Genomic DNA, 24,808 nt, shown 5'->3' on the forward strand with positions numbered 1-24,808 from the left:
TTAGAGGATCTTGTTGGGTGATTTATGTGTGGTGTACGCAAGCAACCATCGACCGAATCAATGCTACGGTGTGATAAGCATGGTTTAAGGCAAATATTTTCTTTCCTGCCGAAAGGTGACCGTAAGCTGGCAGTGGCAGTTGTAAAGTTCCCCGTAAGCTGTATTGATATCCACCGTTTCTGGTCGTAGTTGGCTATGCTGTTCGGCTGCGTGTTACAGGCTGTCGGTGTTTGAAACAGTGTAGGGATTTTGCATAATTTTATACAAACAATTCCGAGCGCTGGCGGGAACCAACCGTCAAATCTATGCTTTGTGTGCGACGTGTGATAAGACCGAGTGATTGAAACGGGCTGCATCTAATTCAGTGTCCGATAGTTTTCGGGTTGGATATTAAACACCTCCTACCATCGCTCACTACCATTTTGATGAAGAAAAGAGGCGAAAGTGCTTCCAATTTCCACTAGTGTTTGCATCGTAAAGGCTCTTTCATCGACGCTACCAATACGGTTGGTTTAAATGGTTAATTAACAAGTGAGGACCAAGCCAACGGTTCGCTCTTCATTAAGTAAAACTTGTGGATTAAAGCAACGTGTATTGAACGAATCAATCATTCGTAATCAATTCGACGCCAAAAAGGGGTGATTAACTACTGGTTCGGTTCGGTGTACGCTGCATTACACCATGTCCACCACGTCCAGCTGGGACGACAGCGTGAAGATGAACAACCCGACCTCGTCCGCCACGACACCGTCCACCGGCAATACGGTGCAGACCGAGTCGACCAAATGCGGCGGCAGTTACGGCGAACCGTCCTCGCCGATCGCACTCGAGGCAGGCGTGTGTCCACCGATCAAGGTCGCGACAGACGGGGAGCCGCCATCGACGCCACCTCGATCGTACCATTGCGGGTGGTTTGCGCTGCGTCCCCGATGGATGGTTCGGTTCATGACACCGAAGTGGGCCCTGTTTTGGCTGTGCTGGGCCGGTGCCGTGCAAGGTAAGTGAGCAGTTTTAGCAATGCGTCTGGTGTGCGTTGTTGGTGCGCTACGAGTGTTTCGTGCGTGTTTGTGATTTGGTTGAAGTGCATGGGAATACCAATTGTGCTACATTCTTTGGCACAAATATGTCAAACGTAACACCCGCTCGGGAATGTGTCGGAATAAAATTTGAATTTAAAAATTTGGTGCATTGCTGAATATTAAGACGATTTTTCATACTTTGCACGAGTAGGCAAACTGACTCCAAGGATAAATTAAAACATACAGTGTTTCTTACGTTCGACTGCTTAGAGTTGAAGCGAAGATGAAGCAAATAATCAGCAAACATATTCAACTACAATTAATGAATTACAAAAAAAAATTAATTGTTTTGTGAGATATCTGTTGAACATAGTAATCGAGTTGTAGGACGAATTTTTGTACGGCGAATGAACAACGGTGCTTCAGGGTCTTGGACCTGCTGTAGTAGCGCCCTAAATCGCTCACGGTCGAGCGCTGTTTGTCAGTCAATCCAATTTCTTGGCCCTTTGTCGAATGCCTGCTCTGTCTTTACGGATGACCTCAAAGGATTTTTGGAGCTGGGTCATCCGATGCCATTCCAATGACATACACAGCTCATCGGGACCTGGCGAATCTGATACGATAGTGAGTTGTTCCTCGTAGAGCTCATCAATTGCTCTACTTTTATGCTCTTCCTATTTAACTCTACTCCTGTCCGTGACTAACTGCTGTTCGAATGTGACTTGAAGTTGTCTTATGCTGAGCGTCCTGTCGAGATTATAACTCAGCGCTTACATGTTATTCAATTATGCATTTCTAGAACAGCTTCTATGCAATTTCGAATAACTCTTCGAAATTGAGTATTAGAGAAGAAGCAGTTAAACATGCTTACAATTTTTTTTTCGTAAAACGGCCTGGCCGTATCGACTTATTTTACTACGTAGAGTAACTCTCTGTCGTGTGAAGACTTAAACACGTAAAGAAGAAGTGGTTATAACCTATGGACTATTGGGATTAGTTTGCTTCTTGCGTAAGAATATGAAAACGTTTTTCGGTTGCCTTGGCTATAATTTTATTAGGCATGCGTAAACACTATATTAATAGCAATTATAAGGAACAAACTTCTATTTACCATCACAACTGAGCACTGATTGTGTGCTGTAAGTAGACTGTTTAGTAGTTTCTCTACCAGTTTATTATTCTGTCAAACATCGTTATACGTTTATCGCTACACAAATCATCCTCTCAGAATTCGTATTATTACGGCGCGTTCTGTAAATGACAACATCAACAATGCATTCTAATACGACGTAGAAGAACGCCCAGGCCATTAAGGAGTGAAATTGAATTTAATCCCCGAAGTGGCAAGTACCACCGACTCTCGAACCACATCCCATCGTCGAGCGTTTTGGTGGATTCCCTTGCAGAGGCGACACGCTTATCCTGAAGACAAGGCGACAAACGGGTGCTTAGGGATACATTTGGTCGTGCTTTTTCAAAACTACGTGAGAGGGTGGTTTCGGGGTTGACAGATTCTGACGCCTGCCCTGCCACCGATCAACGTTATTAACACTCAAACATTACGAGGTGATAATCATATGCTGTTTATGCGTGTAAACAAACCATTTCCAAACGCGAACGGGGAATTGCTGCCTGCCTGCAAGGGAGCGGCCCCCTTTTGAGCCGGGGGTTGCAGTGGAGAAATTAAATTGTGTACGCTTTGTGACTTTTACTTTACGCGCCCTCCTCCCCGCCTTATTTCAGGTATGCCATCTGCGTTCTTTTCTTGGTTTTCGGTGAGTTTTTCCCGAGCCCGTCAGCTGTTGCGGTTTGTCGTAATTTTTTTGTTCGGAGGGGTTAGTAGGTTAGCGTACGAAGGAAAAAAAAGGAAAACCGAAAAGAAAGCAGTAAAACGGTCGTAAATCGACGCTTTTCATGGTGATTGCTTGTACTGGAAGGTACAATGTATGGGTAAACTAATCTCGCAACAACGGTAACTCGTGGCGACGCGAGGATGCTTCACCCGACCTGGTACTTCAAGGGGAATTCGATTGGAAAATGCTGACAAAAGTGACCCAAAATTAGCCTGTCTCGGGCAGAAGCGCACCCTCCGCCCCCTGGGGGACGAGGACGCTCTTATCCTGGTCGTTCCATCTCTTGGTATGGTAAGGATCGGTGCTGACGAAAGCTGGCGATTGTTGTGAGATGAGGGCCACCGGAAAGTTTGCTACGTTAGTTTTCACTATCTAATCGCCGTACGGTCAATTGCACGTGGCGTGTGTGGTTGTGACATATTGAAAAGTTTCCAATTGCTCCTCTCCCGTTTAGCGGTGGTCGCGGACGTTGGGATACGTTCGGTTGAAGAACTCTATTTTATAGGGTAAGATGAACAATTTCCTTTTTCTTCGCCGAAAAGTTCACGAAAACAATAAACGTGTTTAAATGCGTAATTAATATTTAAGTAGGTAAAAGAAACAAATCATGGATGAATCGAAAGTATAAAATTAATTTCGAAAAAATTGTAACAAAAATGTAAAACGAATGTTTGCAAAAAATATCCTGAATGCCCATAAACTTCAGCGAAACAAAAAGGGTAGCATTGGTATCCTGTTATTCAATCTTGATCCAAGAAATAATGTAGATCCCGAATAGAATTAGAAAATTTAATCATAAATTTATTGAAACATCATCAAAATGAATTTTATGAAAAAGTTATGTTTTTCTTCTTTTTTTATCAGAACAATAACCTCAAGAGGTTTAAACCCTGTCATTTCTAGCTTTCTGTGACTGTACCAATAAAAGCTGGATAGTTAGTCCTTGTGAAGACCAACGCCGCTACCATCATACTAGTAGACCGCACCGATGAGTTATGTTAAAGTCCATTAAATGTGTCCTCTCTATTCGTGCACAACAAGTTGTTATACTAGTAGCAGTTGATTTACACTTCTTCTGCTGCAAAAAAACACACACAAACCATTGCATAATTGCACAATTGGGACATTAACATAATTGGCCACCACGGTGTCCGCTGGTTGGATTTGATTTATAGACCCACTCCTGCGCATGAAACCCGGTGCTTAATGCTTATAAATGTGGGTTTCACTTTACGCAGCATTAGAAGCAGATTTAGAGGCACCGCGTCTTTGGTTGGCGGTTCGCCGCCCGTCAGTCTCATAGCCAGCCAGCGATGCCGAAAAACGCATGCTTTATTATGCACTTTATTCATTTCAATACATCGAATAATTTGGTTAAAATCACATAAATCTCAATTACTAGCTTACAGCAAAAAAAAAAAAACACTCATCCATATCTATCTGTTGTCTACCGCAAGCAAGCAGCAGAATGAAATCAAACACACGTGCGCCTAGAAGACATTTTCCTGCGCTCGCGGGAACACGCGTATAGCTCGTTCGATTAATTCCGTTTTACGACCCCGATTTTACGACCATATGCACCCCATTTATGAGGCTTGCAGTCATTAGCTAATAAACGGGAGGAAAAGCGGTTACCGTTTTTGGAGGCAACCCTCCAAAGGCTTTAAAAGCACGCATTCATTCGAAAACAAGCAGCAACAAGTGTGTGCCGTGTGTGGCATATGCACCGATGCAATAAAAATAATCGTATCAGTACACGACCGGTGGCCCATGCCACCCATCAGCATCACGCAAAGCGCGCCCAAATACTGGTAATCAGTTGATGAATGATGATCATAAATTGATGCGACATTTATGAGACTTTAAGGTTTTGAAATCACGGCCGAGGATTACGGGGGCGCGGGGCACATCCCACCCATTGTGTCAACCTACTACCTCCCGGGCACAAAGCCTTTGCGCCCGGGAAATATTGATAATAAAAACCGTCCCCAAACTGACGGACCAAATAATGGACCATTTAGTGTTTTAATGACACTCCATAACCCTGCGGTCTGCAGCCTGTTGACCCCGAGTACGAGTTTCAAGCTTTGGCAGGTTCTGTTACGGAAATTGGAGAATGGGTGATGCTGCTATTAGCAACCGGTGCACAGCTAACCGGCGGAAAAGTGCATCGGTTCGGAAACCCCATTTAAATGAGGCTCGTGCACGTGGTGTCAGTTGTGATCGGCTTATTTATCACCTTCCATGTGGAGGTGGGTCACCAACAACGAGCGAAACCTTCCACCCCCGGGACGGTTAGTAGCGGAACGGCAGGGAAGTACTTCCACCGATCAAACCATCCGTTCCAGCCACTGGCCGGGATGCTGATAGGGGATGCTGGCTGGCGCGCGGGATGCCAGTCCATTTGTCATTTCAATGCTCGGACGACGGCACTTGAAGTGACAGTTGTGACAGAACAAAGCGCGAATGGGCGAGCTGAAATAAAAACAACCCATACACGCACGAGAACATATTGTAATCCGGGCGGTGGCCACTAGTTCGGGTGGTGGCCCCACAGCATATCACCGGGCTGTAAACAAGCCAACTACAACGTGTCGTCATTGTCATCTGATTGTTATTGCGCTTAAAATGACAAATTTAATGAATTGGGAGCTGTCATAAATAATGGGCAGGCAGGGCTATGAGTGAGTGCACTCGTACCACGCACTTGGTGTACTGCATTTGTTTTCGTTTTGGGATGGGATTGGTGGTAGCGAAGGGAGGAGAGCGTAAAACAAAAAATGTAGCACTCCATCGCATGAATGGACAGCAGAAGATGCACGCTTCATTATCTGCTTTATTCACTCATTATTTAGTTAGTGAACAATTAAACACGTCAAGCTTAATATTCTATAACGATGCATTTTGTAGAGGCTACAGATTCGATTAGTTATTGGGTTTTAAAACTAAACTTTTAAGCTCCGGGTATCCAACAGCTATCCCTTTTCAAAGTACAATTTATTGGCTTTTAATCTAAACAAGGTTATTGTAGTCATTCTTCAGAGTTTACACAGCTTTCATACAGAATGGGGTTAAAATAGATCTCTCAGGTATTAGTTTCCTGTTGATCTGAAGTTGTCCGTATGGTAAGCCTCCTTAAATTCCGCCTGGGGAGTACTGTAAAATGACTGTACTTATTTTTTTTGTACTTGCCGATAATGTGTATGATCATTTCAAACGATCGGTGTTAATGTGTATAGATTTTTGCATAGTCTGCAATAATAGTAATGGGTGTCCTAGAGCGGGATGACCAATCTGTTCCGACACTGAAAATCTCGCTCCGGATCTACTCTGGAATCGAATTGAAGTGCTCTGGAAAACTGCTAAGTACAGGTCCGTATTTCTGACTACTTCGATTAGTCGTAAATATTTCGATCACTATTTCGTTATACTCCAAACTATGGAACAGATTAATAGGTTAAGGTTAAGGATCAATAGTTTGTTTTGGACATTTTCCGTTTATATGTCACCATTCTTCATTAACGAGAGTTGTCCGGATTCGAGTTGATTTTTGTGATCTTCAATATTGGAACTGACATAAGAGATTCCCCACTTTTACTAAAGCTCTCTGTTACACGCCGAGCTTCTTCGGCAGACCACGCGAAGGACTGATCCTTTTGCTGAAGACTCAGTGGGACGATAACGGAGTTTTCCCGGTGAAGCAGAGGTGGTGATTCGTCCCGCTTACCGGACCTTCCCGTTAGTTGCTCCTTATCCAATGCTTGGGGAGCCTATTCAGACAGAAGGGGGTAAGGTGCCGAAAACCAGAGCTCTGATAAAAGAAACCTTCAGTTTTCGCTGTTTCTACTTCAACCGATATACAAAAACTGCTTTATTGAACAATTGCTCCCGCTTATATAGCCATTTAAAAAAATAATAATAGCTTCCTTAAACTATTTTTCATGGGGTTTACAATGTTACATTTTCGTATGGTTACTTCAATTCAAAAATTCCAAAACGCAACACTCTCTGAAAGTGTTTCCTCAGCTTGTTGAGAATCTATGTAGTTCTTTATGTGTCGTCAAATGTTTCGAACATATTTTCAACTTTCCTCCTAAGTTTCCTGATAAATCTGCTTTCTCCACTGCATTGTTTACGGTAAAAATCATGTTTGTTTTCGTTTGGTAAAATATTTGGTCAACCCGTTCAGTAGTGAACACGGCGGTGTAGCGTTAACCCAGAAAAAAAGTCCCCCAGTCACACTTGCATTTTACGGTGGTCCCCCCCGATTTAACCTCGAACAAAAGGAACAACCTTGCTTCCGTTTTGCCCGGTTTTACGACTGTCATCACGGAATCGTTTTTCCGGCGTTTGTGGACTGCACGAAAGCAAGTGAAAGTGGCCGCCGCCGTATCTGATTTATGCCATCGGGCGACATCCTCGCCGCGTGATTTATCCACCCGGTGCCCTGCCGTCGGTGGACAATATGAAAAGCACCAGATAATAGAACCGAGAATGCAGTGCGGGAGAAACATTTGCCATAGTGTCCGATCCGTACGATCTGGGGCCCATCTCGTGTTCTCCCGCAAACATGGCTTGCTGGGGTTTTCCAGCGTTTTCACCAATTTCGGATGCGTCATCTTTCTGTGGGGAAAGGGGGAGAAGGGGAAGAAGGGGGGCTTTGCATGAAGTTACCAGTGGCCCGTGGCACAGTTCTATTTATGGCGTACAATTCTAGTGCTGGTGCTGCTGTTTCGTGATATTATGAGTCCTTATCTCGATGGCAGTAAAGACGAGGGATCTCTGTGATGCGATGCATTTCCCAGGCTCGCCGTCTCAGCCCTTGTTTCTTCGGAGTCTTATTAAAACGAAGAGATCGCCACGGCCCGATAGGACGCGTGCCGTCCACTTTATGCGAACACTCATGAACGGAACGGTGGCGGAAGCTCGCCAACCAAGAGGCGGCTGGTGCGGTTTATTTGCGGCGTAAAAATTAACCTCCTTGACAGAAGTGAGGATGAGAACACACTGGCCCATTCCCCTCACCACGGGTTGATGGGGACGAGTGGAGCTATAAAAACAATGAACCAGCGCGTCTCAAGATATAACCGCCTTTCCAGGATTCCCAGGATTTTATGTATCCTTTCGCTTTGCCCCCCCCCCCTTGTCGACTTTGGCCAGATGCTTGCAGACAAACGCTGCAACGGATGCTTTCGCGATGTGAGAAAATCGATGCCCTGCCAATCGCTGTTTGGGAAAGTGGATCGTAAAATACTTTCCTTCGCAGGGGAAAGGGCGCTAGAACCCACCGGGCATCGCAAAAAAAAAAGAGAAGGAGATGAAACCCCTTGCCGCGAATGCGACGATTTTGCGTCGAGTCACGTTTACGTCATTTGTAAAGTGCCACGATTGACTACGATACACGCTTAAATTCAATCCCGTCGTTCCGGGTCTTTTTTTTTGGGGGGGGGAAGTGGAAAAAGGAAACATGTCAACCCGCTGGTAGCGGGGGTTTTAATGCACCCATACACCTGCCGGCGCATGAGTGTGGTGGCATTATGTTCGTTAATGTGGTGCTAAATTGTGGATCGTAATGTACGTAAGTGTCGTTTTCTCCGGGGGGCGGTTTTTTTCCAAGCAGTTTTTCCGGCAGCAGTTGGGGGCTTCAGTTTCTTATTTTTGGGAAGAGAAAATCTAAAACCATTAACTTATGACTTTGCACCAAATGTATTAAATGACGATGAGCGATGTATTTAATAACTGCACTGTTGTATTGGCTTTGATTGTTATTTGATGCAAATCAACAACGAAATGTTTTACTTTAGTCGCGTATATTAGTAAAGAAATTGTTTTAAAATATTTATAAATGGGTTGGTAGGTGGTTGTTTTGAATATTCAATAATTTTAAAAATGTCCAAAGAAAATAAATTCTCTAACAAGAATAAAAAAACATCAACCAATGTTATTTACTAAAGATTTCTAAAATTAATCTAACAAAAACATACCTGACTTAACAAAAGGATATAAAAACATGAGAAGAAGTTAGAAAATTAAAAGTAAAAAAATAATTTAAAAATTATTAACTGTTATACGAACTCTTTGCAATAACATGGGACTATTGCTATTCGATTTCATCGATACATTATCCACACAGAGCAAATTCCGACACATGCCAGAACCAGTAAATGGGAAAAAGCTTTCTCCTTTCAACCCAGCACAGGGAAAGTAAACGAAGTAAAGCCGAGGGTAAAAAATGAACGTAATTGAGATTCAGAAGGTGTTTCACCAGCATCACCCCCCCGCAGAAGTGATGACGATAAAGTACGCGTACATTTTAAAGATTGCATGAAATCCTCCAACTTATTGTGCAACGTGAGATTTCCGGGGCTTCTCTCTTGCCGTTTTCTGGCTTTACCCAGATTGTTGCTCCCAGTGCAATAGCGGAGCGATGTCGGAACACTGCCCGGTGAACCTTACAGCTTCTTGATCGGTTTGTCAAGAAAACCCTATCTCCCACAGTAGGAGAACAATGTCTGCCTCATGAGGGGGGAGGGTCTATGCAGCCGTGTGAATAAAAAGCGTGAAAAATCGACCACAAACCTTTGGAAATTCGGGAGGCAATTTTGTGGTTTAAAGTTTGAGGATTTTAACCCGCAACTGTCAAACCAATCGGACCAGGCAGCTCGCTGAGATGGTTGAGAGAACTGTAATGGTAGCGATTTATATGAGTTTACCCATTGTAAAGCGTAAAGGTGGAAGTGAGAAAAATGTGTACAATGTTTCTAAAACGCAGCTTAATGTCATGTCGGAAGGGATTACTCAACCTTCCCGTCTGTAGGGAAGAAGGGATGCATAGCGTAACGAGACAAGACGAGCAGCAGTAGCCCGCGGTAGTTGACACATTTTTCCGCCAGTTCCGCCAGCTTGATCCTTTGACGGAAGCATGAAAGGATCCCGTGCCCTGTCTGGCGATCGTCGTTTCAGGCCAACACATTTCTGTACGCCCATTCCATTGATGCAACAGTTGATGCCAAAAACCCACCTTCTGGCTTTCCCGACGAACGAGAATGTTGTTTGCCTGTCGTGTACCGTCTTTTCTGTGCACCAGGGTAACCATTCCAGGGGGTTTTCCCCCTGTGGCAATTTTCACCACAAATGTAAAAGAAAAAAGGGGCAATGGAGGGCTTCCTCGTGGCGCGCGTGAGCTATTTGCGGTGGGTTTTTGCGAGTGGTCGGTTAGTGAACCTTGTGGACCAAAAGTGTGGCTGGAATGGGTCATGTATCATGCTTTGAGCAGAAAATGAAGCTGGCTTTGGTTTGCTGTGGACGATGAATAGTGGTAGCGGTTTACCAGTTCGTGGGAATATTATTAATTTCTGGCATTCTCCTTCGATGCTGACAAGATGGTCCACAAATATGCGACAGAGTAGGTTTGAAAATGGTGACACACTTTGCACTTAAAGCCTGTTATTGGTTTAATGTTTTGTTTTTCGAAATTTTGAGTGTTGCTAGAATTTTGTCGAAATTACGTCTTTTTACAGCAGATGCCGCTAAAGTTCTAAATTATGCAAACAGTGTGAAATACACAATTTTCTTGATAACTTGAATAAATCTTCTGCTGTAAGTTATTAAACAATGACAAGATTGAAACTAGCAGAAAATCATGATGAGTTACATTGTCGATCATAAAAATCTCTCTGGAAAGCCGGGAAACAACGAGGAATGGACATTTGATTGAGGAATTAGGAGCGCAATCAGAACTGTTTTCTTCACATGCTATCTACAACTGGTTGGAAATGAACAATATTCGTATTGTTCGAACAACAATATAAGTAAAGACTCTGAAGTTTTCAAGAAAAGAATTTAAAATTTGAGACGATATTGGGATCTCGTAAACATCGTCTAAGTCTTGCGTAGAAAGAACTGGTCATCTGTCAGAGAAGTGGCAGAAAGTTCAAGAGAACAAATACTGCTTAGCATAACATTATTATTTACAGGACATTTCATATGTTTGGTTAATCCTAATTACATCTAATCATTTATTTTAATTCATGGAAATAAATTATCTGGTGCTTATTCAAGTTGTTTATTTTTATCATTCAAAATAGATCACTATCACGACAAAAAAAAACGTATCAAAAGGTAACATCACACTCGGTAGCGACACGCTAATAAAACTTTCCCATTTCAAATGCCATCAAGCAAACCACTCACATTTCAAAATAACCGTTGCTAAATCGGTGTAATCGGCACACTTCGATTGTCGAACCCATTTCTTACTTCCTTCCGGTTTCATAAAGTAATCACATTCCCAGCAAAGGTTCATATAGGCTCACCCTTGGTTGAAAGGCGAGGAAAATGTAACAACAAACGGCACAGGGCCGACAGGTTGCTCCACCCAAGACTCGTTGCTCTATTTGGCCACGCTTGAACGGATGGGAGGAGAAAACATATTTTGGGACGGTTTTGTGAACGTTGGCATAGTGTCCACATCCAGGCCACTTCTTGGGAGAAGTGCGAAGAAATGGCTTTTCCTTTAAGGGATTTGATGTCTTGATGATGGATGGCGTGACAATGTTTGAATTATTGTACAAGGGTGTTAGCTACAGATCGAAGGGCACTCATTTGCCATTATGGTGTGCAAAGAAAAGCCGTTTAGTTTGATTGTCATCAGCTTTAAATTGCACTTATCTCCCATGTTTAGTTTGCTTTGTTTAAAAGCATCTATTTATGCCGTGTTTGTTTAATTTGATATCAATATTGTCCGGTTTTGTGCTATTGCTTTGCAACGTTTTTCCTTTTCCATAAGTTTACCACTCGGTAAAGTTTGTTGACCTTTTGTTTTCCACGCCAGCCACGTGGCCAGTTGATGGCTTTATTTTGTTCTATCAGCTGGAGTGCATCACTCGAGTGTCGGTGGGATTGTGGGGTGCGAAATATAAGAGTACCACCTACTTTGGCCTTCCGTTCTGGTGGTAGAACATTTTTTTAAAACAATTTACGATCAACAGGAAATTAAATTTTTCGTTTAGCATAAATGGCTTTCCCTCTCGTATTTTTTTTTTCGTCCCTTTCTATCGATGTGCCGGAGGACGTCCTTCCAATCCGCGTACCATTATTGAGAGAAATCAGTTTCTATCACGCGTGGTAAGCACAAAATTGCATTTCTGCTCAACCATTCATAAGCGGAATGAAATATGAGGCCTAGTGGTTGTGCAACACCACGACACCATCACGACACGTGCTGCTGTAAGGTTAGCTTATGTTTGGTTAATATCGCCGTTCTACCTCCAAATGCGATTTAAGCGACCACAGATGGAAATGGAATCCGTAGTACGATACATAAAAGGATAACCCATCTTCCCTTTAGCTGGATTGAAGAACGTTTTGTTATCCGATCTACTTAAAACATACTTTCTGTGTTGTTTGTTTGTGATGTTGCATGTTAAAGAACACTTGAAACATTGTAAATATATTTTCCTTTTTCTCCTCCTAGATATACAATCGAAGCATCTGACTATGTCTTCGGTTGATGTAGATAAAAATAAGCTAAAATAAGCAATTGGAAGCACAGTGAGTTTGTAGCAAATTTAAGATGAAATCAGTGTTAATCAACACCCAAGACTGATGTGTTAAACAATTCCTTTGTCATAGCTACAAAACCTTATCCTACTAGCTCATATTTCTTCAAACGTTATGTCTAGCTCATATTAGTTGCATATACCCGTGGCCAACGAAAATGGCAATCAGATCAAAGAGATGCGAGATTGTAGCGAAACACACTTTACTGATTCGTCATGTGGACAGACGCGTGGAGCTGGAGTTCAACTCACAATAATCCCAGTATGCACATTGTGCGTTTGTCACCGACGCCACATGTCCAGAAAAATTTGCTACGAACCAACCAACTGAACATATCCAAACTTCTAACACAAACCAAAATTCGTTCCACGGTTCATGAACCGGGCAATGAAAATGCGTAAAATGCCGAACTATCAACTATGTGTGCAGCCCCCCACCAGCGCAGTGTGGAGCCAATGTAGAAAAATTGTCAATCAAGAGGGTCGCTCGCGCCACGGTGCACGCCTTTTCCATAAGGTTAAACAGAACGGTGTAGATCCGTTTTCCGATAGCAGCAAATGTTTGCCAATTTCAAACAAAAAATTTCGTGCCACTGAATGTGTGTTTCTCGATTCTGCTTTCACCGACACGAAAAGCATATTGTGGGGGAATAACCGCAAAAGGCTCTGCTGAGTGAGTGTAGCTGAAGTGCAGTTAAATGGCAATTTTTCCATCCATTGCTGAGTCGTTGCTTCGTCCATTGAATGTGTCCTCCACTGTTACATGGCGATATGAATTATGTCTTATATAGCGTTACGATTCGGTTCAGTGCTCGATTGCTGAAAAGAAAATGTTTCTTCTGATTAGAATTGGATTTGGTGTTTGCTTAACAAACTGCCCACTTTGTCCCATTTTGAATCTTTTCGTTACATTTCTTATTTTCTATGCTTTTCTTCGTTTTTTTTTTCGTTGTAGATTAGATGTATCCTTTTCCTACTTAAACTTTAATAACAATTTTATATATGTATAATTATTGTTTAACTTTGATATTTTTTTTGAACTTTTCTGAAGTGTTAAAAATCAAAATTTATGCAGTTTTATTCAAATTTGTTGAATAATTATTAAAAAACTAATAACTAACCGATTTAAGTTTAAATTTGCGACTTACTTATTCCATATTTCAAGTTTTTCTATAAATTTAATTGCAAAAAATTTAATTGCAAATCTAACAGACGTTATTGTAAACGGTTGCTTCTTCCTCGATGTGTTTTGCCACAAATCTATCCACTAATACTAATCATGGGATCGTGCACATCCTTGTTGTGGCTTGAAAAAACCTAAACGTCCTATTTAATCTTTAACAAACCTCATACAATGGTCAATCACCGCCAGCTCGTGATATAATAGCTGATAAACACTCCAGCTTCTTTCGCGTACAAAAGAACGAAAGAAACAGTTTTCACTTAATGCAAACAATAGTTGTCACCATGGATACACTCTGCCATTGCGTTCACCGCGGTACAGTGCACAAACTGCGACCCTTCGCATCGTTTTTAAACCATCCTTCGGAGCCCTATTCCGGATGTTTTGAATCTTTCACATTTTCGCACGCACGACGGCACACAAACAACCTGTATCTAATGCGCTACGCAACAATATGTTTCCCTTCGCATCGTGTCCCGTTCGTTTTACCACTTGTTGTCACTAATGTCCTGTTTTTTTTTTACATAATTCTTTTTTATGTTTCGAACACCCTCCACCCTCCAACCAGGTTTGATCGTGAACGGTTTCATCAACGTTGTCATCACGACCATCGAGCGGCGGTTCGGTTTGCGTTCGACGCAAACTGGCCTGGTGGCCAGTGGTTACGATATTGCGTCCTTTCTGTGTCTTGTGCCGGTGTCATACTTTGGCGGACGGCTCGGTGCGTCGAAACCACGATGGATCGGATGGGGTGTGGCGGTGATGGGACTCGGTGCGTTCGTATTCGCGCTGCCGCACTTTCTCGTCGGACAGTATCGGGCAACCAACTCGGACCAGAACGTGTGTATGGTGGCGACGTTGCTGACCAACAGTACAGGTGCTTCCGTGGAGGCGCTAACGGAGGTAAGCTAAGAACAGCAGCGTTATTCTTTGAGCTCAACAAGTGAATGGAAGATTAGCTTCACATTTACTTTCATTCGTTTGTTTGGCTAAGATTTTGTTAAAAAAATAGTAATATTCGGTTTTACACATATTTTGCTTGTCCATTATCTAATGTTATGTTTTCAATTGTTTCGTTCATTGTTTTTACATCTATGTTTTCAATGTAGTAACATTTCTTTTTTATGTTTTCAATCCTTTGTGCTTATTCTCCTTTTTATTTTATTTACGTATAGGTATTTAGCGAGTTCTAAAACTTTGTTTGCTGCTTGTATTGAATTTATCGGGTTTTTCTTATTTTTTTAGAACACACTGTGTTGTTATATTTATTTTCTGTGTTCGATAATTAGAAGTATCTCACATTTAACTAATTTCCTTTGAGACATCTGAGAATGTCTAATCTTGTGCGTAATCATGGAAAGAAAATCTAAAATTCATTTGCATCGATCTAATTCCTATAGAACCATATTGAAACTAGCTTCAAATTATGTCAAGAACATTGGTTAGCTTACAACTAAAACGAAAAAACACATTCGGTAATTAAATAGCAAAAGCACTTCCTTTGCCATGTCTTCCTTCCGGGCAGGATCTGACTGGCTTTTGTTCACCTGGTTAACAATCTTCTACTACCGGACACAATACAACAACAAAAAATCGTCCTTACGACCCATGTAGCATGGTTTCATGTTTCTTGTTTTATTCCTTTTTTTTTTAATCCCTTCCTTTGTAGCTTACAGGTTGCAGCCAGGACACGGTATTGCCACTGGCAAACGGTGGACAAGCATCGACATCGGACGGTGAAAATTTGTCCTGGAATGTGTGGTTCTTCTTTACCGCCCAGCTACTGCTCGGTGCGGGTGCATCACCGTTGTACACCCTCGGCGTTACCTACATCGACGAGAACGTCTCGAAGAAAATGTCTTCCGTGTATTTAGGTAAGTGATTTTTTGTGGGTGGTAAGACTAAATTAGTATGTTTACGGCAGCGTGTGCGTGAATTCCCACTTATTACGCTAGCCGTGTTCGCTTCGCTTGACTGCGAAGAATAAAGATCCTGTACGCAGGCCACTGACAGTTGCAGTGTTTCCCTCCATAAAGTACGGCACAAAACCAATGCCTGAACCATATTTCGTACAGTCGTTTAAAATATGCCACACCATGCATCGTGCCACGGCGCTTCCCTGCTCCTTTGCGCTGCACAGTGCGCGCGTTGGCCTACATTGGGCCTACCCAGCGTTCGGGGTCGGGGGGCTTCGCAAGTTATTCGCAAATGAACACCATAAATTACTCACCATATAATCTTTGCGACACACTTCTGTGTGTCTCTCTGTGCCACCGCTGGAGAAGCCAGTTGAATAGAGAAGCAAACCCTGAGACACGCCTGAGGAGGCTCAAAATATTTTGCAATCACTTCTGTCAAAATAAATCATCTGATTGTGAAATTAAACGGCGATCTGAGGGGAGAAGCTGCAGGATAAGGGATCAGCTAGGAAAGGAAAGCAAATAAAATCATGCCCTCCCGAATGTGTCCGGGAAAGCTATAGGGGAAGGAATTGCCACTTCCGATTTCCGTTGCAGGAAGGGAATTGGTTGGTGAAAGCAAAATGGATAGTTGCTCTTGGAACGAAACAAGAAAGGAGTCCCAACCCCTTCCAGTGTGGACTGTACTTTTACGACGGAAAGAGGTTTCCTAAGCTCCTCTCGTGTCTTTTGTGGAGCTACGGTGCGTGTTTGTTTGTATGGACTTGCGTTGGGAACATTGATAGCGAAGGGAGAGGAGAACAAGATTTTGGTATGCGATATAACTGCGTACATCTTCATCATAATTTTATTAGCTTCCGTTTATGAACCTCGATGAAATTGTGCGTCAAAAGTGGTTACATGAAATTCCTGTTTGGGAATGAGCAAAGGAAAATACAAACGTATCAAGTACAATTGCATACATAAATATACACAGGATGACACATGCTTTTATTTTCCTTGAGAATGGGTCCTATGTCTACACAAGAATAAATTAAATAGAATGAATTATAAAAGTCCATTTAAATCAGCTATAACAATGATAATAACAAGTAAAAAATAAATAAAATGTTAAGCATAATATTTCTTTTGGGGTTTTAAAACTTATTTTAAATCACTTTAAAAACATCTTTAAAACCTATACTGCAATTGCTACATTGTTCACCAGAAGAGACAAAAAATGTCATTCCCACTTTAAGTGTCCCATTTGGCACAGCTGCCTGCTAGCTGCATCAGGTTCTTTCGGGTGGAAAATTCACATCAATTTTTTTTTTCAATTTTTCCAGCAACACTTAGCACTTGCCCTGGGTCTACCGGCCAACTATATCAATCAGACAGAAAGATCCAGGGAACCTTTCAACAGCCTAACGAACAAATAGGGCGTGCGTGCGATGGATCGTATTGCAATGGAATACGATTGCTACGATTTGAACAGTGGAGAGCGAAATGTCCGTACGGTTTGACAGATTGGGTTGTGATTTTTATGCTGAAACCATACTCCTCCGTACATTATGCTTGCGGATGGTAAACTAGCTCGCCCGATACCCGTGCTAAGTTCGAGTGATTAGATTTTGTCTTTCGTTTTGCTTTCACACACCGCCGGACTGACCTGGCACGGGTCGGGCGTAAATCTATTTAGCGACAATAGTGAGCGATAAGTGGGAAATATAGGAGTAAATGTGGTGTGCTCCATGCCAGGTTGATTGATTTTTGATTGAAGGTTTTCGAGTGCGAAATGGAGTACAATTGGCTGGCCCAGAAGAACAGTGCGAAGGTATAAAGTGGCGGGTTCGGAGAAAAAATCCTTTAGGTAGCTTTAAGCTGAAAAGGTTAGATTATTTAGATATTAATGTACATGTTATGTATTATGAACAATTTAGTTATGTAGAATACCATATAAGTGAATGGTAATTTAAAAACACTAATAGAAAATGCATTACATCTAGAATTAAATTTCATCATACTTGTTTTATTTTAATAAACATACCAAAAGTTTAAAAATTCCTTTACTAAACTACTCCTTCTTGCAGGTATTTACTACACAATGGCCGTTGTTGGACCGGCTGCCGGTTATGTCATCGGTGGACAGTTGCTGCTCTTCTACACGGACATGTTCGTCGTCGATGCTACCACGTAAGTTTTTCCCCCATGTTTCCACTGAAAGAAGAAAACTCTTCAAGAGATCGAAGGGACGGAAGACTGATCTGCTTTTAATCTACTGGTTTGTCCTGGTCATCCATCATTGGGGAAGATCTCTACCCATCCACAACTAGTCAATCCTGTAAATGCTTTCAATAGGGTGCTGTTGTTATGCCCAAACATCCATAAATACCTTAAGCTTCGTCTAGAGCTTATGAAACGTGTTGCGTCTAATATTAATAAATTCAAATTATGTGGAAATTTCATAACCGAAAGGATCGTAACGTTTATCGTCCATCCTTTCTGTGTTGGGAATACATTCTAGGCCGCAATATGCTGTAGACACAAGTCTAGGGAGAGATGTATCCATTGTCTGGGCCATTGTCTGTGCCCGCATTTGGTTTTTCGGCCAGAGATATGACAGATTTATTGGTGCACATAACACCTTCCCCAAAAAGGTAACATCTTGCGCGTTTTCTTTTCCCCTGTCCTGGTTGAGACGTATTCGACGGACGATTCGCATCATCTGACACCATTTGAGCGGGCTATATCATCCGAAAAATTGTGAACCATAGCCTGTTCGTGTCTGGTGTTACCTCCCTCTGCCGGTTTAACTAGCGAGAAGCAAACGAAGAGGACAAAACTGCATCACTTGTGCCAATGAGGCAAGACGAATATGCTGTTGTGATGATATTACGCCGCCAGCGGATCATTGGGCTCATTACGGGAGTTTTGCATTAGGGAGGGGAAATGGTTCATTTCCTTCGGAAATCATAATGACTGGCGTCATCTCTCTGGTCTCTCGGGCGAAAGTCGGCGGGAACTGGAAGCTGCATACAAACACTGTTGCTGTTGTAGATAGAAAGGAGTGGAATTGGGCCACCATAGCTGAAATGTAAGGACGAAAATGCACTTTAAGGTCCTTTCCAAGTATGTTACTCAAAATAATACTGAACAAAAAAAAAATTATAAAATACATTTTTTTACTATAGAATTTATTTTGTTGAAAAATTTAGACTATCCTTCCTTATCATCCTTCGCGTTCGAATGTATCCTTACCAATCGTATACTGCCGTGAGGCAAACAAGAGAAAGCCATCCTGTTGCTCTCTGTACAATCTATTACCATAAGAACACATCCACCACACGTAAAAAAACACCCAAACAATGTCTTCCTTCACGGCAAAACATTGCCCCACCGACCTGTGTAGTATGATCGATCGTTCTCTCCGGCACATGTACCGCCGTGGTCTTGTTCGGTCATATCGGTGCATTGCCGTTTGCCTCGCAAATTGTGTTACGAACGATGACGACGACGACGACGGTTGTGTTGTTATGAAAATATATCAAACCTTTCAGTTGCGCTACGGCTACAGGTGATGCTGTGGATGCTAGTGTGGAACATTTCCATAATAAGCAATTCGTTATTCTGCGAAAAGGTAATAAGCATTTTTGCATAGTCGGTTTGTAGAAGAAGCAGCAAAAACGGTGGTTGAAAGGAAAAACCGCATAATGGTTGTGGATGATGTGGATGATGGAATGTGTCAATAGTAATAAAAATATTTGAAAGCAATAGAAGTTTTTTTTGCCTTAAATTTATGGTAACATTTCATTCGTTTACTTTTAATTGTACTATTCTTGAACAATGTTTTGCTTTGCAAAAATGGTTTTATGGAGAATGATGGGTTTAAACAGTTATTTATATTTTATTTCTTATAGATTATACTTATATTTTATGCTTATTATCAGATTATAGACATTATTTATTATTTATTATTTATTTTATAGATCAATCAAACTGTCAATCTACAATAGCAACTTTAAAATCTAAGAAAAAATGTCATTTTAATAAAAAATGAATTTACAACTGAATGCACATTAATAAACACCGCGGTTGTCACACATTTTGTGTCACAAAATACCAATGCAAATACATTTGCTAAATCGATTTTAATGACTTTCCGTTTAGAAGATGGATTGTGCCTGCCGCTCGATCGCCGCCCGATGATTGATGATCTACCTGTGTTGCGGCGCTTAATTAAAGTATTGCACATGAGTGAAATTCTGTTTTTTTTTTTGCAACAAAAACACCTGATACTACCCTCTTGCCCCACCTGCCAATCCACTTGATGGCCACGTTCGAATGTATTGTGGCCGGTTTCGTTGCATTGTTGGAATCGTTTGTTCGATTTGACCACCGTCAAAACCCGCACAATAGATCGATAAATGAACACAAACGCAATACGTCTGCTGCGAACCCAAATCCCATTTGTAATGCCATGGGAAAAGTTGATTTTAATGAATGAAAACGTGTCACCACAATCCGGGGCGGCTGGGTTTTGTTGCGCGAGCGGGAACACACTTTTCGCGCGACGAGGTCTCGTAAACCAGGAAAAAATACGATCCCAACCGGACTGGACAACCTCTCTATGGAGGTGTGTTTGTGTGTGAAGCAAAGGATTTCAGGATAACATTTTACTCTCTTTTCCGACCCAACATTTACCCTTGCGATGTGCATTTATCATTTTTTAATTGTCTTTCCTGGCCGTGAGTTCCATTTTTCCACATTCGCTGCTTGCAGTCGGTGTGATTTGGGAGGAAAAACAAATCCCACACGATCGTTTTTTTGTTTTGCAGTCCATTTGGTCCAACCGGGGTTCGGACGGATGTGAATGAAGAAGCTAAGCTTATAAAGCGTACGTCCACAGCCCAGCGGTTCGGAACGGTGCACGGTGTCAATATTGCCATTTAAATCGCGTACCATTGTCCTTGCATTGTGGCGCTTGTTGTGCTAGGGAACGCGAGTGTGACACAATAGAACAATTGCGCACCCGGTAACTACGATTGTAACCATCGTAACGGGAGCAAAAACAACGTGACTACCGAACGCTGGGAATGTTGAACAATGCGTGCATGTTCAACTTCCGAGAAACGAGGAAATAGACCGCGCGTTACCACTGAGGATATCCGCCATTAAAACCTGTTTTTTATCTAGCCCAGGTCTATACCAGCATCATGCGGTGTAAGGATATTCCGGCGGAAAAACACGCACTTGTTTGGTTGCTTTCGGGTTTTTGCCAATCAACCCAACACGTGGATACTATATTATTCTATTTATTAACCTTTCTCTCTTTTTCTCTCGCTCTCTCTCTCTCCACTAATAAACTTTTCCTTTTCCCCCGGTGTTAGACTCGGTCTAACGCCACACAGCAAGGTGTGGGTCGGAGCCTGGTGGGTGGGGTTCGTTTTCATGGCAGCGTTCTGTTTGCTGTTGGCCATCCCAATCCTGGCCTATCCGCCCGCCCTGCCCGGTTCGGAAAAGCTGCAGAAGGTGTCGGAAGCCCACCGGGGTGGTGATGATGGTGAGGGCGAAAGGAACCAGGAAGCATTCACCAAGATTAAGCAGATTCCACGTGCGCTGCTTGCGTTGCTACGCAATCCGACGTTTTTCTTTCTCAACCTGGCCGGTGCATCCGAGGGGCTGGTCATTTCCGGGTTTGCCGTGTTCCTGCCGAAGCTGATCGAGAATCAGTTCAGCGTGACGGCGGTCTGGTCGGCGCTGCTGATGGGTAAGTGAGCTCGTTGCAATTCTGCAACGTGTTTGTAAGGATTCTATTTTAAGTGCGTTTATTGTTGTTATGTGTATAAATATCTTCATTTTCAATTAATTTCCGATTTGTTATAAGTTTGTTTTTTGTTTTAGTTTTTAGGACTCTTCGTAAAATTTATGTTTATTGAAGATATATTCATATCACGCAAGAAAAGATGGTGGTTTTTGTGTTTTTAACACGTTAGAATGGGCGGCCCGATGCCATAATGGTAGCGGCGGCGCCAATCTTCACACGAACGGAACGGACCAAAATTCCATCCGGGACCGAGGTAGGGGTAAATAAAAGTCATAGAAAGCCAGAAATGGTAGGCCTAGACATCTTGAGGTTGTTGTGCCGATAAAGAAGAAGAACATGTCAGATTCTAACAAAACCTCAGTAATCTGACCCAAACAGTTCAGATGCAGGCAAGTAAAACCGTGAAATTGAATACCAAAACCTCCGATATTATAGCGTTACAAGGAATATGAAGATCAAGGAGATCTCCAAGATCATACTGCTCTGCATTATGCCTTTCACAAGAGCAGTTTTGATGTTTATCAAGTCTCTGGCTTGTCTACCAAGAAGTAGTGGTTTTGTGTAAACCAAATTATTTATTTTTCAGGATCTTAGGAATTCTTCTTAGGAGGATCAAGAAACTAGAGCACAATTCAGAATATTATTTAAGTGTAATTGGCTTGCTTTAAGTTTAGTACAATTCTAAGAAATTGTGCGTGAAAATATGTTCTCATAAAAGCGAAAATACTTCATTCAGAAACAACAAAAGCATTTTACACGAGAATAAGTTTAAATTCTGATACTTTTGTTGGATCAGACTCTGTCTAAAGGCGGTGTTGTTCAAGATTCTTTATAAACGTGTTGAACGTACATCGTAACCAAAAGCTACAGATATTTGAAGAAATTCAATCAACTTCCGTTTACTGTAACGCAGATAATCTGCAATGAGATGCATATGAAGAGAAGAATAATCTCTTTCGATATCCTGGATTAAGTTTCATTAAGGATCCTGAATAAACTCTCGTTGTGTTGGTAAAACTGTAATTTATTATAATAAGTCTAATATGTAATCTTAAGTTCGCGGTCATGGATGATCTCGATTGCGACGTAAAAATGGACTTTGTTGGATTTAATCATTACTAGATACTGGACCCTTCCTGTTTTTCTATTACTACATTTCTGGGTCTTGTTCTACAGTACAAACAATTACCACTGTTATTAAAATCCAAGTTTTATTTAGCATAAGTTCTACTTTACTTGCGTTTTTATGTTTGTTCCTCACTAGTTATTTGCAACATATTAAATCGTGTTGCTCTCGTTTTCATTCCCCAGGAATAATAACGGTGCCTGCCGGTGGTGGTGGTACATTTTTAGGAGGATATCTTGTGAAAAAGCTACACCTGTCCTGCTCGGGCATCATCAAGTTTTGCCTGTTTGCCACAATTTTTGCCGCCCTGTTTACGGTGTGTTTTTTCCTATCCTGTCCGAATCTCACCTTTGCCGGCGTGACGGCACCCTACTTTCCGCACGAAAACCTCGACAGTCCTTACGCGCACTCGACGGAACCACGTGATCTGTACTATCTGCCCAAGAACCTGGACAATGCGTGCAATGACCGGTGTGCCTGTAGCCGGCGCAACTACGAACCAATCTGTGGTGCGGACGGGATCATGTACTACTCGCCGTGCCATGCCGGGTGCAGCGAGGAGATCAATCTGGAGAACGCCAAAGTGTACCGGGACTGTACCTGTATTAATGCCACGTTCCATGGCGAGGCAGGACCGTTGTACGGTGGAGGAAGCTACGATGCGGTCAACACGATGTGTCAGTCGCAGTGTGATCATCTGTGGATTTTTGTGGTACTTTGCTTTCTGGTGATGTTTTTCACCTTCCTGGCCACGATGCCGGCCCTGTCGGCGACGCTCCGCTGTGTTCACGATGATCAACGGTCGTTTGCGCTTGGAATACAGTGGATAAAGGTCCGTGTACTTGGCACGATCCCAGCACCAATGATCTTCGGACGGCTTATCGACGAAACGTGCATCTTGTGGCAGGAGTCGAGCTGTGACGATCATGGCGCGTGTTTGGTTTACGATAATGCGTTCATGAGCAAGTAAGTTCTCCCATGTCCATGTTTGGTGTCGTTATCTGTACTACAAAGCGAAGTTATTAAACAAGCTGTACGCCGCTCTCGTTTGTAGGTACATGTTACTACTGGCTCTAATCGGCAAAGCGTGCTCCATACTGTTCTTCTTCGGTGCCTGGTTCTATTACATCCCGCCCAAAGTGATCACCAACGGCGATACACACCAGCAGCAGGACACCGCCAACCAAAAACTAACCTCAAACGGTCACATAAACCCCATCACAGTGGAAAAGTATTGATTTGATTCTTCCATAAATCGTGACACCGCTGTTGCTCAAAACTCGTCACCCAACAAACGGTAGTGGCCATTTGCTACAAGTCATACGTACTCTTAAGTGTCATAATAACCGTGTTTGTTTCTTCTTTAGCGCATTCCATCAAGTATCGATATTTATCGCAAAATTGTCATAAAACAGTACTATGTATAGTTACATCCAATCAAAATACGTAGCGATTGCGCCAGTAAGCTTCAGTATTTAGTAAAAGTAGCATGTAGTGAGAGAAACGATTCCTGCGCAATCAGGATGATGGTTTTTACTAAGATCCTAACTAGATTTCGTTTCGTTACTTTCATCAAGCGTAGAATTTATCTATCGATGGCCAAATGATTCTCAGGATTGACTGACACTGTAGTAAAGCGTAAAGGCTATTCTCAGCTATGTATTAGGTCCTTTAAATGAATCAGCTACACCTGATAATGACCATTTTCGAACCGACATAGAATATGTATGTATGTACTGCCAAACAAACCTAAAGTGTAGACTCTATAGTGTGTAAGCGGTATTTGAATAAAATGGATCCTTGAACTAAGAGATTGTGTACTATATTCCGTAAGTTGTACTGCACACGATATAGCTGCAGCAAGCGGAATGCAATGAAAGAAAAGTGCAGCTCAATATGCAATACATTACAGTTTTAAAGCTTGTTCACAATTCGCATCGTTATTGGACTTAAGAAACAGTTAATTTAGATATTGATAATACTACTGTATCTTAAAATGGTGCAGCTGTTATTAAATAATGTATAAACATCCGCGACATGCATGGTAGATCTGCTAGCGGTTTTTACATTCGAATGCGCAGCAACTGATATTTACGCTATTCTCCAATAGGTGGCGCTGTACTTTTGACTGTATCGTTAAGGTATGCGTACACGACCCAAGCTGTCCATGGAAAATAATTTTTTATTAATATTTTCTAAAAACCAGGGTAAACAAAAAAAAGGAAAAATAAGTAAATTTTACAAAAAACTAACATGCACTAATAATCAATTTGTAGTTTAATACAAAAAAATTCATTAATTTTAGAACGAAGATTGTATCAAACATGACGAATAATTTTGTTTAA

At 42.0% G+C, this 24,808-nt stretch overlaps 1 protein-coding gene across 1 annotated transcript; it reads left to right on the forward strand.

The window, feature by feature from the left end:
* The first annotated feature begins 681 nt into the window (after positions 1 to 681).
* LOC128304182 (solute carrier organic anion transporter family member 4A1) lies at positions 682 to 24,257 on the forward strand. Its single transcript, XM_053041342.1, has 7 exons — positions 682 to 997; positions 14,184 to 14,518; positions 15,285 to 15,489; positions 17,604 to 17,706; positions 20,901 to 21,280; positions 22,649 to 23,429; positions 23,518 to 24,257. The coding sequence occupies exons 1-7, from the start codon at positions 682 to 684 to the stop codon at positions 23,699 to 23,701; spliced, it is 2,304 nt and encodes a 767-aa protein (XP_052897302.1). The 3' UTR covers positions 23,702 to 24,257.
* The last annotated feature ends 551 nt before the right edge of the window (positions 24,258 to 24,808 follow it).

The sequence above is a fragment of the Anopheles moucheti genome, chromosome 3 (assembly GCF_943734755.1).
Source record: "Anopheles moucheti chromosome 3, idAnoMoucSN_F20_07, whole genome shotgun sequence".
Classification (NCBI taxonomy): Eukaryota; Metazoa; Arthropoda; class Insecta; order Diptera; family Culicidae; genus Anopheles; species Anopheles moucheti.